General features: G+C 45.6%; 1 protein-coding gene across 6 annotated transcripts in view; it reads right to left on the reverse strand.

The window, feature by feature from the left end:
• Positions 1–198: 198 nt before the first annotated feature.
• The window catches only part of KAT6B (lysine acetyltransferase 6B), a 97,544-nt gene continuing 81,873 nt past the window's right edge, over positions 199–15,869 (reverse strand). For all 6 annotated transcript variants that reach the window (XM_081956499.1, XM_081956501.1, XM_081956503.1 and 3 more), the window contains exons 15-18: positions 15,078–15,237; positions 11,499–11,825; positions 7,525–7,807; positions 199–2,900 (exon numbers count right to left, since the gene is read on the reverse strand). In XM_081956499.1, the coding sequence (XP_081812625.1) occupies positions 472–2,900; positions 7,525–7,807; positions 11,499–11,825; positions 15,078–15,237 (3,199 nt within the window). In that variant the 3' untranslated portion in view covers positions 199–471. The remainder of the gene's footprint in view (positions 2,901–7,524; positions 7,808–11,498; positions 11,826–15,077; positions 15,238–15,869) is intronic.

The raw sequence follows: 15,869 nt of genomic DNA on the forward strand, positions 1-15,869 counted from the left end.
AATGCAATGCGAAAAGGCATTTACATGGTGGAGACGAGGGAGGGAAGCTGACAGCCAGCACAACGTCAGATAGGCTCCAGAAGAGCTGGAGTCAAAGAGGAAGAGGCACATCCAACATGGCACGCGAACCCTCGGCTGAGTTTGCACGTTCGCAACGCACGTTTTCCCAGACCAATTGTATTTTTAAAAAACGGGGGGAAAAAAAACCCTGCCGATTGCAAACAAAGCAAAATTGCAAACGGAACAAAAACTAAAAGGACGTTATGTAAGGCTTTCTCTGCATACACGTTTTTCACGGTGCCACAAACCAGTGGTTGTTGTTTTGTTTTGTTTTTGCATTTACACCAATTGCTGGTTTTGAATCACATGCTCCGAAACAGCAACGCATTGAGGCCGGTTAACCCCTTGCAGGCTCGCTTGGCAGGGAGGGGGGAGCATCTCCCCACCCCACCCGCATTGGGACCCAGGCTCCTATCTCCGCATGTAGGAGCTGTTCAAAGACTGCTTGGGGTTTATGTAGCCATGATGCGCAGGAGGGGAATACATCATGTTGCTGTGCGGGGTAGTCTGCATGGGTTGCTGAGCATAAGCCTGGGTGCCCATCATCCCCATCTGCATCTGCATGGGGTACTGAGCGGTTTGATTCATGTAACCAGGATTGGCGTGGTAGCCTCCATTCATCATCGGCTGAGACATGCTGTAACCGTTCATGGCGTTCAAGGTGTTCATGTTCATATTCACCGAATTGACGTTGTACGCGGGAGCTGGCATTAGGTTCACACTCATGTTCATGCCACGCTGCATGGTTAAGGTGCGGGCCGGCCCTTGCATGGCCACAGACTGTGAGGTGCGCCCATAAAGCTGTGGCTGATGGGCGGTGGCGGCTGCTGCTGGTGGCAGAGAGGATGACTTAGTCCTAACGGAAACGTGGCCTTTGCCGGCCATCTGTGTTTGAAGTCTTTGGGTATGGGACAAGCCAACATTAGATGTAGCCAAGTTGCGCTGCAGAAGGGGAGGCGGTAGATTCATGGGGGGAGGAGTGAGGTTAGGGGGCGGGGTCATGGTCGCCTGGACTTGGCCCCCTCCTGGAACCGGGTGGGAAGGCTGAGAGAGCTGGACCAGGCCTGAGCTGCTGAGCGCAGTGGTTAGAGAGGCACCGTTTGCATAGGAAGTCACGGCCGCTGAATGGCTGTAAGGCAACGAATGGTCCATCAGGGTATTGGTCAGCTGCTGCAGTTTAGCCAGGCTGAATGTGGCAGAAGGCTGCGGGTAATGTCCTGCCGCAAACTCCCCCTGGCCCACCCGTTCGTACAAGCCAACATTGGCACTGCTGGCCTCAGCGATTTCGCTCAGCTGGAGAGGCGGGCTGAAGTTGGCGGCCAGGCTGCACTGGGAGAGCTGCTGGCTGCTGCTGGGAGGCCTCTCGACCCCGCAGGCTTGGGGGGATTTGACACTGCAAGGAGGGGGCGAGTTGATGCTGGCGCTCTGCATCATGCTGCAGCTGCTGTTCATTCCCGACATCTGCTGGGTCACGGCGCAGCTGCTCTGGGTCAGGTTGCTCGAGGTGAGAGCATTGTACGAGCAGCTGTTTTGCGAGGCGTTGTTCCCGCAGATGTTATTGCCCATGGTGGAGTCATAGCTGCTCGGGTTCTCGTAGTTCTCCGTTGTGCTCTCGATGCTACCCAGATCGCTGAACCCGCTATCGACCACCTGCTGGGAATGGTCAGACACCGACGGGACGTCCATCATGGGGCTGGTTTCCATGTTCTGCAGGGATGACACTGAGATGCCACTCTGATCTGAGCTCATCTGGGCGTAAGAGCTTTCTAGGGCGGGCACGTTTGGGCTGCTCACCGAACGAACTGACTGGCTTGGGTGAGACTGGACAGACGAAATGGGGCTGCTGTGATCCGACGGCTGACAATCCTCTAAGGGAGCTGACGGTGGGCTTTGAGTCGTGTTGGAGTAATTCTGCAGGCTCTGGCAGGCCTCTTGGGTCTCTGCACAATCCTGGAATGCGTCTTCCTGCTCTGCTGATTCCTGGGTTAAAGACTTGACCGCCTGGATGGTCTCGGAGTCTATTTCCAGAGTTTCTGGATTCGTCTCCTTGAACACGCAGTTGAGTTCATGGCTATCGGCTTCGCTGGAATTTTCTGCGCTTTCCTCTCTTGGGTCAGGCTCAGGTTCCAGAAGAGCAGGAAGCTCTTTAAGGTCATTGTTACACTTGGGCGAAAAGTCAACTTTATGGTCCATCAAATCCATTTCATTTGGCCTGCCACTCAGTTCCACGGCTTCTACAAAAGCTTCTTGATTCTCAAGCGCTTCTTTGAAAGTTTCACCTGATACGACCTCCTCTGTTTCCTTTGAACCCGGGTGGCTTCCAGCCTCGTCCTCGTCCTCATGTCCCTCCTCATTACAAGGCTGCTTCTTTCCCTCGTGTTCTTCTCTAGGCTCAGGCTCATCTTTCTCCAGGATACTCTCCTCTTGCCGGTCCTTCTCTTGACTACTCATACCTTCCGTTTCGATGTTGCTTTCATCCACGACATCTGCCTTTTCCATCCGGGGAAGTTCTAGATACTCAGACACCAGATCTCTCCCTTCGTCCTTGTTTGAGAAAACGGCTTCAGAGTTTTTCCCTTTTTCTGGCAGAGAAGAAGCCGGTGATGGGTCTTTTTCAGCCATCTCCTCTGCCTCCTCTCCCTTCCCCTGACAGTCAGGCTCCATAGGGGTCTCGGGTGGCGTGTACAAATTAAGCTTAAACCCTGGTTTTCTCTCTTTATTTTGCCTCCGCCTGGATGAAGACTGCTTCATGCTTTTAGGCCATCCCTGCTTGTGCATTACGGGTTCGAGATTGTCTCTAGTGCTTTCCTTGAGGACATCTGCATCCTCTTCGGCCATAACTGCGAGGAATGGGGAAGAAAGGGGGTGGGGGGAAGCCAAGTTAGTCAAATTCAAAATGATTATAACTAGATTATGTATACCAGTATATTCTTGTTCAGATGTATTCTCACACCAAGGGTTTAGTTAAATAATCAATTAAACCAAATGTCAACTCATATGACACAGACTGAGGGGAGGGAAGAAACAGGGGCAAAGTTCAGCCATAATTAAAATAAGGTAAGATCTGACTGCAATGGGGTATTGCAAAAATGGTGTTCCTAAGAAGTGACTGGATTTCTTTTGAAACTTGGCTCGATGCTCATGAATTAATTAACCTTAATTAGGGCACCTTTTGGAAACCTCACACCAAACAGCCAAAGCACAAATGCCCAGAAGGTTTGGTAAAGCAAATCAAGAGTGGAAGTCAAATCAAGAGTGGAAGTCATTAAGACATATGTGGACTTTTGACATACCATCACCACACCTTGATCTTTTTGTGACTCATAGACTCCTGAGGCAAAAGAACGTTGCTTTCAACTTTTCGGGCAGAGAAATATAACATCACTGCAATTTTCTTGCATATTAGTAAGTTGTAGGGACGTGCATCGGAACGGCTGCTTTGGGGAGCTCCCTGATGTGAGATGTACATTTCATGTATTCTGATCTGTGCGAAGAATGAAACTGGATCCTTTTCATTCTGCACACAGGGAGAGGAGGAGGAAAAGGCTGAGGGACAAGGTGGAATAATGCTGGAAAGTTTGGGAATCTCTGCTGAGAAGTCGAAGGGACAATACACACTTATTACTGCCATTCTCTCTCTCTCTCTCTCTCTCTGTCTAGATTTTGTTTGATCCAAACTCCAGAATGCCAAAAGCATTCCAGATTTCCATTCTGTTGATCAATGACCAAACTGCTTGCAAAGGCAGCAAGCTATCCTAAGCTAAGGCTCTATAGAATTCTGCCTTATTTACCAAATACATTGTTCAGGGGGGAAAAGGAGAAGAATATTACTACATAAAACTTTTCAGATAAACATTTACCTTCATGTGACATCCAAACATTGCAGAATGAGGATTATTTTTATAGGTTAAAAAGCTATAGGAAAGTAATCATTATTAGTCCCCAGTTTACCTGCTTTTCTTTTTGAAAAGTATACGTTGCACTTAAATCATGCATCAAAATAATAAGCTAACAGTTTACTTTATTGTCATTGCACCTCGTACAACGAAATTAAAAAGCCATCTTCACTGTACATTATAGCTATAAAAATAAAACACAAACACACATTCTTCGCATTCTACACAATTGAATTGAAAACTCCTGATATTGCATTAATATTGCACTATACCGTAGAATTCAGTGTAGTTACTGCCCTGGGATAGAAGCTGTTTTTCAGCCTATTTGTCCTTGGTTTTATTATCCTGTATCGTCTGCCAGATGGTAATAGTTCAAAAAAAAAAAGGGTGCCCAGGATGAGATGGATCTTAAAAATGCTTTGAACTTTCTTAAGGCAGCAGGAACTATAAAGCTCTTCCAAAGAGGGAAGAGGGCAACCAATGATCCTCTGGGAAATGATATTAACCCTCCGGAGTGCTGTCTTATCTGTCCCTGTGCAATTGGCAAACTTGATTGGACTGGTTGAAAAGGAACTGTGAGTGCTAAAGAATAAGACTCAAGCAAACATATGAACTAATGTTTTATGGCAGTCTGAGACCAGGTCTTAAAAGTTAAGTAACCAAATACAATTTGAGGATACTATAAAACCTAATTAATTAAGTAAATCACCTCCTTCTGTTTGAACATGACTTTTACTAATACCAAAGGCAGTAGAATTAAATACCGCCTTATTAGATCTAACTATTGAAGGAGTGACATTTTTCAAATAGAAACCTAATTTCCAGAGAGACAGGGGGACATATTTGGAGAAACAACCTGTCGCTCCCCAAAATTTGCTTCCCAAAATTCATGTTGAATAGAGCTGAGCAGAAAACTGTCTTCTGACAACTCCTATAAGGAGAAGAAACTCAGAGGGTGAGTGATTATTTATCTAGGCTTGTTCCAAGTTCACATGCAAAGAAACAAGTGCAAAGAACTTGTCTCAGTTACCTCTAGAGCAGTGTTTCTCAAACTTGCGACTTTAAGTCCTGTGGACTTCAACTCCCAGAATCCCCCAGCCAGCATAGCTGGCTGGGGAATTCTGGGAGTTGAAGTCCACAGGACTTAAAGTCGCCAAGTTTGAGAAACACTGCTCTAGAGCAAGGGTAGCAAACTCAAGGCCTTCAGGCTGAATCTAGCCCGTGGGGCTGACCTGGAATTATCAAAGGACCGTCCCGCGGTGCCAATGCCAGCTAAAACGGGCCACATACAACCCCTCCCTCTCAGCAGCCTGTTTTCAGCCTACCCTGCCTCCAGCAGCACTTTGCTGGCTGAGAATGAGGCCTTGGGAGCAGGGGTGAAATGCTACCAGTTTGGGCCGGTTCGCCCGAACCAGTAGTAAAAAAAATACTTTAAAAGTTTTTTTTAAAAAAGTTCCAACGATCGCACATCACACAGTGGATCTTTGGAACTTTTTTTTTCCTTTTTAAGCATTTGTTTTACTACAGGTACTCCAGAAATGGGGGGAGGGGGAGGGAGGGAGAGGGAGAGGGAGAGAGAGAGAGATAGAGAGAGGGAGAGAGAGGGAGGAAGGGAGAGAGAGAGGAGAGGGAGAGGGGGAGAGAGAGAGAGAGAGAGAGAGAGAGAAGAAAAAAAGAAAGGGAGGGAGGGAAAAAGAGGAGGAAGGAAGATCTACAAACCTGGCATTAGATGCAGCTTCAGAAGATAATCCAGGGCTTGAAGGGATCTAGAGGTCATCTAGTCCAACCCTGCTCCAGCAGGACATTAAGTGAGTTTCTGTCTTTTGATCCCCCAGTTACATGACTGCATAGTCACATGACCTCACCAAGACATGCCGACCAAGCCACGCCCACAGAACCGGTAGTAAAAAAATTAGATCTCACCACTGCTCAGGAGCCCTCCGCATGGCCCATTTGCTGGGGGCCAGGGATGCTGAAAACAGGTCGTGCGGGATTCCTCCTTAGGCCTGTAAAATGCTGCAGGAGGTTGTTCAGGCCGACAATGAGGCAAGGGAGAACTACAATGCGGATCCGGCCCTCAAAGAAATCCAGTTTGACACCCCTGCTCTAGCGAGAACATCCACTCTCTGCCTGAGTGAATGAAATTCTTTTTAACCCAGGTGGAAGAATATGTACAAATAGGTGGAACTGCTGGATTTTATGGTTCAATCTAGTCTGGCTGATGAAGTTGTCAGTCACTATTTTTGGATTCATTGGGCCTTCTGAGGAAGCATTTCAGAATGGCTGGGTCATGTTCCTCTAAATTGGAAACAATTCCCTCATCGTCTTTCTGGCCAACTGCATCAAACAACCATGACCTGTCTTGCAACAATCATACACATAACTTGCTTTTGGCTTTGCTAGAGAGCTTCTACTCACTTGCCCATATCCCTTTTGCCAAATAATTAATCTAAGAAAGATATTGAAGAGTAAGCAAGGGGAAGGAAGGAAGGAAGGAAGGAAGGAAGGAAGGAAGGAAGGAAGGAAGGAAGGAAGGAAGGAAGGAAGGAAGGAAAAGATAGAGAGGAGCTTATTCATCCAATCAGAAGCACAGCATTAAAAAGAAAAAAAGAAACAACAGGAACATAAAACATGCCTTCCTGATTTTCCCTGGATCAATACTACTGACAATGAACAGAGCAATAAATTATGCATTCCAGAATATTGTTCAGGGATTAAGTGTTTCGAACTGCATTACTGAAAATTGTCAGTAAAAGAAATAAAAGTATTAAAACTCTGCTATGGGACAACAAAAAGTGGAGTCATTTGATTAAAAATTAAACTTTAACGAAGAGAAAGGAAAAAAAAACATTACTTAAAGACAAAAAGCAGCAGCTAAAATTATTCAAAATTTGCATTTCATTTATATGATGATGTTAGAAACATAGCTATTTTTACTTCAAACCCTGACCTTTCATATCAAGGTATCAGCAACTCATGAACGGTAATTTAAGGCACTCGCTTCCATCCAAGAAGCCTCTGCAAAATGTCCAGCTAAGTTTAATGCAATTTATACTCCGTTTCACCTGTTGAAAACTACTTTCCATCTATCTCAAACAGGGGTGGGCTTCAAAAATTTCAGCAACGGGTTCACTGCCCTGTTGCTGGGTGGGCGTGGCCATAGTGGGTGTGGCCTAGTCAGCCTCCTGCACCATGGCGGGGGCGGGCGTTCTTTGCCCTCCCTAGGCTCCGGAGGCTTTCTTTGAGCCTCCGGGAGGGTGGAAACTGATTCTGTAGGGCTCTGGAGGCCCTCCGGAGGCCGGAACCAGGCTCATTTCTGGACTTCCGGAATCTCCAGTAGGCCCGTTTTTTGCCCTCCCTGAGCCTCCGCAAGCCTACCTTGCGGGGTGAACAGGCCATGTAGAGACTCCTGGAAGTGGCGCGGTGGGAGAAGCAGGGTGGGCGGAGCCAGCCTGGGGTTGCATTTGGGGGTTCGCCGAAGAGGGAAGAACCCTAGCTAGAGGATCGCCCGGAATCGTGCAAACTCCCAGCAGCCTACCCCTGATATTCTCAAAACTTTGAGACTCACCTCTGCATGGACTTTCTTTCCGGTTACATTGATTGTCTTTCTCCTGCTCCTCTTCCTCTTGTTCTTCCCCGTGTTGCAACATGGTTGGACCCCCAGGCTTCACTTGGTCATGTTCTCCATCCGTCTCACAGTTCGGCTCCAGCTGTGCCATGGGCTGCTCTTCTTCAGAGTTGTTAAAAGGCTCATTTAAAACTTCGGTGGTTTCAGAAATGGTCTCCGTTGTAACGCTGCTATTAATCTTTCGGCGTTTACGACCCCTTTTCTTTTTCAATATGAAAGGCCTCTAAAAATAATGTGAAATATGTTAAAGTTGGGTGGAAGAATTAACATTCCTCTTTGGCAAAATCCAAACTAAGGCAACCTTAAGTCAACAGAACATCATCAAGGCTTCAACTAGACCAGGGGTGTCCAAACTTGGGAACTTTAAGACTTGTGACTTCAACTCCCAGAATTCCCCAGCCAGCCATGCTGGCTGGGGAATTCGGGGAGTTGAAGTCCACAAGTCTTAAAGTTCCCAAGTTTAGACACCCCTGAACTAGACTTTAAAAAGCAAAATAAGTGACTACTGCTAGGCTGCATTTTTCTGACTTATTTAATTTAATGACGAATGAAATTAGTCTATATCATATAAATAAAATCGGCTAAGTCTGTAAAGGTACTTCTAAAAAAATCTTACAACAAAGGCTCAGATTTGGAGTTTTGATCAGAATTTTCAAGCTAAAGCTATACAGAATCCTGAAAAAGTCTGGGAAGTACCATGTCTTCCCTGAAAATAAGACCAGAACTTATATTAATTTTTGCTCCAAAAGATGCATTAGGGCTTATTTTCTGTTTAGGTCTTGTTTTGGGGGAAATACGGTACTGAATGCATCCATCTGGTTGATGATCTTATCTGGGGCTTATTTTTGGGGTAGGGCTTATATTACGAGCATCCTGAAAAAAATCATGCCAGGGCTTATTTTCCAGTTGGGTCTTATTTTGGGAGAAACAAGATAATAGCATTAAAAATGTTTCAAATTTAAACTGTTACCAATTCACCCTCCTTTTGAGTTTGAAATAATTGTTTCAAACTAGAGAGAACTGTTTTGCATCTGAAATGGGTCATCTCAATCATATTGGAAACATTTCCAACTTAAAACAACTTACAACTACTATTAAGTCAAACAAATGTTTTCAACCGAGATTGAGGCATTCCAAATTTGAGGCAATTGGAATTCAAAGTGCTTTATATAACCTTTCCAATAATATAATTTTAAAATGTGCAACATCTACTAAAACTTTAATGACCGTTGGATTACAAGAGCTTTTCAAGAAACCAGTAGTAAAATGTTTGTTCAAATTCCCATTAATATAATTATTATTATTATTATATTAACATACAATTAATAACCATTATCTATTTAACTAATATATGTAGCCACCCATCACTGACTCTGGGTGGCGTGCAATGGTGTATAATCTTAAATACATAAAGAATATACATTAAATTATTTGCTGTGTATTAATTACTCTGTGTGTGTGTGTGTTCCAGCATAACTTTGCAAAGCCTTGAGCAACTTCAACTAAACTTGGTACAGATGACTTACTCTGGAAACAAATACTATGGGGATAAGACACCCCTAACACCTCTTGGGGTGTGTGTTCTGTTAAGATACAGCCTGTTGTGCCTTAAAATGGATTCTACTGTACAGCGCTATAGTGTTGCCACGGTAACTGCTTCACGGTACTCCACAAGGGGGCTCCCTATGATAAGGGGCAAAATTATCATGTTGGTTTTGAGGATAACAATAAAGCTATTACCGTATTTTTCGGACTATAAGACGCACCAAAGTATATATATATATATATAAGACGCACCATGATTTTGAAGAGGTACATTTAAACAAAAGTTTTTGTACTCTGCAGGCCTCGGTTTTTGAAAAAAAAAAGGAGGGGGCATGCAGAGCTTTGGGAGGCTTGTAGAGTGCTCCCGGGGGTTTGGGGGAGCAAAAATGGCCCTCCCCAGCCTTCAGGAGCACTTTGCAAGCCTCCCAAGCCCTCTACACATCCATTTTTGCAAAGGGGACGGAGTTTTGGTAGGCCAAAAATGCTGTATTCAGTGTATAAGACACACACAGATTTTCACCCTCTTTTTTGAGGGGAAAAGGTGCACCTTATACTCCAAAAAAATACTATAATTTTTCTTTTAAAAATGTAGGAGGGGAAAAAAAGGATTACCTCCAAACAATTTTCACATGGCCTCAGACAAAGATTTCAGAAGTGTTAATCTGGTCTAATTTATTAGCAATCAAAGCACAACTAAAAATTAAAAGGGAATCATCATGTTTGGCAATAACAAAGAATTTAAAAATATTGAATACATTTATATTTTTCTTATCACATCAAGAAAGTATTCAAAGAGGAAGGAGAAAAAAGGGAAATCATGTCTTTGTAACAAGAATAATCCTGCAACACAGGAGATCGTCTGGCTATTAAACTGCAATCCAATAAAATAACTTGGCTAGAAACAAAGTGGAGACAGGACGGTAACGATGTTCCAATTATTCCACAGGATCAGTGGTGGGTTGCTGCCGGTCCTGACCGGTACAACTGTATCGGTAATGGTCTGGAGCAGCTGAGAGTGTACCGATACGGTGACTCATCTGGCCCACCCGCCCACATGCACCTGCTCTATAGCCGTATTTATGCCAAAAGGGACATTGTGCATGTGCGCACCACTTGTGGAGCCTGCATGCACCCCGACAAGCAGCTGGGTGTCGGAGAGGCAGTGGATTGCACATGCGTGCGCAGCGCACATCAGGCACAGATACAGTGCACGTCTGGCTCATGCACAGACAGATTGCGATCAGCATACCGGTAGCAACGGTAAGAGTAACCCACCACTGCACAGGATGTGGTGGGTTGTTGGATGCACATGAATGGGAGAAGCAGAGATTCCATGGTAAAGTGTGAACAAGGAACTAGAGAATTATCTACCACTGTGTTAATATCAGGTGTAAACCTGTGACAGATATACAATCTGATGCTTTATCTATCAAGCACAAGAGGCAACAATCTGGAAATGAAGTGAGGGGATGATACCTGGACAGATCTAACTTAGCACTGGGGTGGGGGAAGTGTCACCACTAGTTTTTAAATTCTTTTTTGGGTCCTGGTGTGGCCGCCAGCAGCCAGCAGAGCTGGCAGCAAATTCAGACAGTGAGGAGGTTGAGGAGGAACATGGGCCAGTCCTGGAGTCTGATAAGGGCTCTGTGTTGGAGGCAGAGAGGGGACCAGAGCCGTATGCCAATTATCAGCTGCCTTCAAAGTCAGACATCAGTGAGGCAGACGAACACCAGGAGCCTCTTCCCAGTCTGCGCATGTGCAGAGTTGCCAGACAAAGAGAAAAGGTAAAGAACAGGGGTCAACTTGGAAGTAAGGCCAAGGTAGACCATGAATGGCCCCTCCCAGAGGAAATAAAAGAGGAGTGAAAGGGGAATGGAGTTTGCAGGAGACAATTAGTTCACTTCATTGGTTTGATGTTTCCGAGATTTCTTGTCACGTTTTCCAGATATCGGCCTGTCAGCTCTCCAAGCCAGGTATGGTCTGTGACTGTAAATCCTCCCTTGAAAGACTTTGTTGGATGTGAATGAGAAGAATTCACAGTAAATTAATAAAAGGGTTTTTTTGTTGGGTTTTGTTTGCTTCATGCTCTTGGGAAACCTAAGTCAGAGCAGGTCCCTGTGCAGTAAAAAGCTGCACAATTACTTTTTTTTTGCAAAGGAAAGAGACCGTACAATGCGTAAGGCGACTCAACTTTACACTGACACGAAAATAATATTTAAATTGCCAAATGTAAGAAATGTAAGAAATTAGTGGTATTTCAGAATCCACCTGTTTGTAAGATAAAGGTGGAAATCTAAGTGCTCCAGTCCTAAATGCAGTTAGCCCAGCATTAAAAATCAAGAGATTCTGAATCAGTGTTTGGAACTGACCTTTCTCTTCATCGCAAGCCATTGGGGTTTTGCCAGCCTCGGAGGAGAATTCTGATGATGTCCAAACATCTCCTCCTCCTCCTCCCCTTCTTCCTTTTCCTCTTCCTCCTCTTCCTCTTCCTCCTCCACCTCCTCCTCTTCTCCACTGCTTTCTTTTGGCAGGTCTGCAGACTTCTCTCTCTCCATTACTATGGTTACATTTTCTTGAGGTCGCAAATACTTGCTTTTAGACTGGGCTTTTTCGGGCAATTGTCTACTACCTCTCGTGGAGAACAGCTCCTGCTCTTCTTTCTCCCAACAACTCGCTTGCTCCATCAACCGCTCAGCCTGAGCAGCAAAAAGGGTTAAAATAACAGGGCACAGAAACAACACTGAGCTGTCACTCATTCATGCATTGCTCCACCTTAGAAATAAGCTATAGGTTAGCACTGATCAGCGCCAAATGTTGTCAAAGCTGCACTCTCGGAAATGGTTCCTCTAAGCAGGTCCCCCCACCCCCAAAAAATAAGGAAACAAATTGAATTTGCATTTTATGAAAACTTTTGCCTCCTTAATAAGGCAACAGTGATTTTAGTTCTTTTGTCAGCATTATGCTCTTGGATATGCGATTTCAAACATCTCAGAAAAGGCACAGAAACATAATTAAAACTTTTCGAACTCTGCATCCAGTTGTGCTGAAGCCTGTGCGTTTCATAGTATTTGGGAAGAAGCAGTGAAAACACACAGAGAAAATGTTCCTGTTTGTCCTGCACCACAAATTATTATTTTTTTAAGAAAGGATTTGGCACTCATTAGCAGAGGTCATTAGAGTAAACTACTCTTTATGACTTAATCATCTGCACAGAACTTTGTATTATAGTAGGTGCCAGAGGTTCATCTAATCTCATCACCACCTGTATCTCTATTTCAGTCTCTTTCTCCCTAGTACTTTTAACTAAATACCTTGCAAACATTTTGGTCATCTCTGTACTTTGTCTGCTTTTTCCAGCTCCTCGCTGTTTCTTTCTTTTCATAGCTCAGTACTCTCACTTTGATTCAGAACTCTATAGATAAAGTCATTAATCTTTCAATTGTTTAGAATATCTTAGTAGGGTTATCATCATTTGTTTCCTCTCTAAGCTCTGTTGGGCGTTTCCCAACCTTGGCAAGTTTCAGATATGTGGACTTTTAACTCCCAGAACTCCCCAGCCAGCCTGAGGAATTGTGGGAGTTGAAGTCCACATATCCAGTGGTGGGATTCAGCCTGTTCGGGTCGGTTGAGGTGAACTGGTTGTTAAACTGCTGGCTGGCCCTGCCCCTTCCTGCCTCACCCCTTCCAGGAGTTTCCACACACCTATCTTGACTCCCAGGTAAGTGCAGGGAGGCCTACTAGGCCCAAAACGGGGCACAGAGGGATTGCGGCATGTCCCACTGCAGCCAAGTTTTGCTCCCAGGAGGCTGCAGGGAGGCCTACTAGGCCCAAACCGGGCATAGGGAGAGGCACCCTCCCCATGGCCCATTTTTGCTCCCAGGCAGGTGCAGGAGGCCGACTGCTTCCTGTCACACATTATGGACACGCCCACCATGGACACGCCCACCCAGCCAGTCATTAGAGCAGAATCCCACCCCCGCACATATCTTAAGCTTGTCAAAGCTGAGAGACAACACATTGTTCTTTGTTTCTCAACACTCTGCTCACTTAAACTGACCCATGTTTCTCGGAGCTAACTCCTGCTCAGAAGTCCTTCTTAAACGATATGATGCTTGCCTGTTTCCCGACAAAGTCTGGTGTAAAAATGTTCTTAAATCTTCGCCCTTATTTGAAATTAGCCTTTAGGAGCAAGAATGTTGCCTCGTGATCCACAAGGAGAGCAGCTATAAAATTTGTTAAATGAATTGAGGCAGTTGTTAAGGATTCTGGTGGCTAAACCGTGAGATGAACAGGAAACTAGATATGTTGAGCCCTAGTGAAGAGAAGGCTTAGGGGAGGCCTGATAGCAGTCTTCCCATACTTTAAGGGCCGTCAGAGAAAAGGGGTGGCTAGAAGCATTGGAGAGGGAGAGCCAATCTTGAAATAAGAAGAAATTCTCTTACAGTAGAATGATTAATCGGGGGACAAGTTGCCTCCCAAAGTAGTGGGTAGTGAATCACTGGATATTTTCAAGAAAAGATTGGAGAAACCTGCCTTGGGCATGGGGGCTAGACTAGAAGACCTCCGAGCTCCTTTCCAGCCATATAATTCTATGATTTTAGGAAATGAAAGATCTTCTCCACCCATGTGTTTTCACTGCTTCTCTTCTCACCACACCCAGGTTTAAAGTGCACTGCTTTTAGGTTACAATTGCAGCTGTGCTATATGTACAGAACTATACAAACAAATCAACCACATGGAACATGCTGGGAGAAGGTCTATGACAGGGGTGTCAAACTCAAGGCCCAGGGGCCTGATCTGGCCCATGGGGTGCTTAGATGTGGCCTGCGGGGCTACCCTGAAAACAGCGAATGACTCGCCTACGGTGCCTCTGCCAGCGAAAACAGAGCTCGAGAGGGCCGCACGCAGTCCTCGGAAGCCTGTTTTCGCTGGTAGAAAGCTCAGGCCACCAATGCACCTGCGCAGGAGCAACGTGGAGCTCGCCTTGCCCCTGGCCACGCCCCCAACCCCCCAGGTCAAACACAACTTTGATGCAGCCCTCAACGAAATCGAGTTTGACACCCCTGGTCTATGACAACTCGCCACGGCCAACTTGCCATGGCCAACTCGCCAGGGGACCACTTGGCACTAAGATCGAAGAAATAGTGGAATAGAATCATGAAAAGAAAGGATGCCAGGGGAGAGAGAAAATGAAATAAGAATGACAAAAACAGAACATTTTAAAAATTATTTTAAATAATTAAATTAAGTTGAATTGTCCAGCAGCGAGTTGTCCCATGGCGACGTGATGAGTTGTCCTGTTTTCTGCAGAGAGTTTGCCGTGACAAGTTGGCCAAAGGTGAACTGGCCGTGGCGAATTGGCTGCTGTGAATTGTCCCATTCCGCTGGGAGAACGGTCAGGGCAGCCTAACATAGCTTTTTTTTTTGTTCTGCCCATCATCTTCACTTATTTATTTTTACTTATGTTCAGGAGATGGTTATCAAGTGATGTGTTTGCCCCAGGGATGGGATTCAGCCAGTTCGGACCGGTTTGGGTGAACCAGATGATAATTTTACTTCCAGTACGCCAAACTGGTAGTTGGAAGGACTGGCTGGCCCCGCCCACCCTGCCCCTCCCCTCCCAGGAGTCTCCACGCGGACCATTAATTATGCCAGGTAAGTGAAGGGCCTGTGTGGAGGCTCTGGGAGGGCGAAAAACGGGCCTTTTGGAAGTCCGGAAATGGGCCCGTTTTTGGCCTCCGGAGAGCCCCCAGAGCCTGGGAGAGGCTGTTTTTCCCCTCCCGGAGGCTCGAAGGAAACCTCCAGAGCCTGGGGAGGGCGAAAACGCCCCCTTCACTGTGGTGCAAGAGGCCGAGTAGGCCACACCCCTCCATGGCCACATCCACCCAGCAACCGGGCAGAGAACCAGTTGCTAAACTTTTTAAATCCCACCCCTGGTTCGCCCTTACCTCTTTTTCAGCTTCCCTCTCTTCCTCAGAAACCGCTGCATTCGGAACCAGGAGAGGACTCCACCTCAAACTTTCTGGGTCCACTTCATTGACACGTGGATGGCTTTTCAGTTTCTCCATATAACGGGAGATCAATTTCTCTCTTCTAATTACCGTAAATCTATAATGGAAACAAACCTGAAGTTAGAAGAAAGCAATACAAATAAGCAGATGGGAATGTATCTATTTGCGGTAGGGATGGTGGGTCCTGAATTGCAGTTATTTTTTCTTTAATACATTTACAGCCCTTCTTTATGGAGAGGCCACTCCTGCCAGAGCAGTTCCCCTATTCTTGTGATCGGACCACCATCCAGAGGTAAAAAGCTGTCACACACAAGGCATAAATTCTTAGAGTCAAGGTGGTGCAGTGGTTAGAGTGCAGTACTGCAGGCTACTTCTGCTGACTGCCAGCTGCCTACAATTTGGCAGTTCAAATCTCACCAGGCTCAAGGCTGAGTCAGCCTTCCAACCTTCCGAGATGGGTCAAATGAGGAACCAGATTGTTGGGGGCAATAGGCTGACTCCGTACACCACTTATAGAGGGCTGTAAAAGCACTATGAAGCGGTATATAAGTCTAAGTGCTATTGCTGTAAGTCCAGCTCCTGTGGCAAAGAATTAAGACTTTTTATCTTTTTGTTCTTATGAAGTGGTAGTCCACATGTTTCCAATCTAGACCAAAGCTAGTTCATTATTCTCAAACTTGTAAGCAAAGAAGGGCTGGGGGATTAGGAGATTAGCTAACAGTGATGGAT

The sequence above is a fragment of the Natrix helvetica genome, assembly GCF_964273705.1.
Source record: "Natrix helvetica genome assembly, chromosome: 5".
Classification (NCBI taxonomy): Eukaryota; Metazoa; Chordata; class Lepidosauria; order Squamata; family Natricidae; genus Natrix; species Natrix helvetica.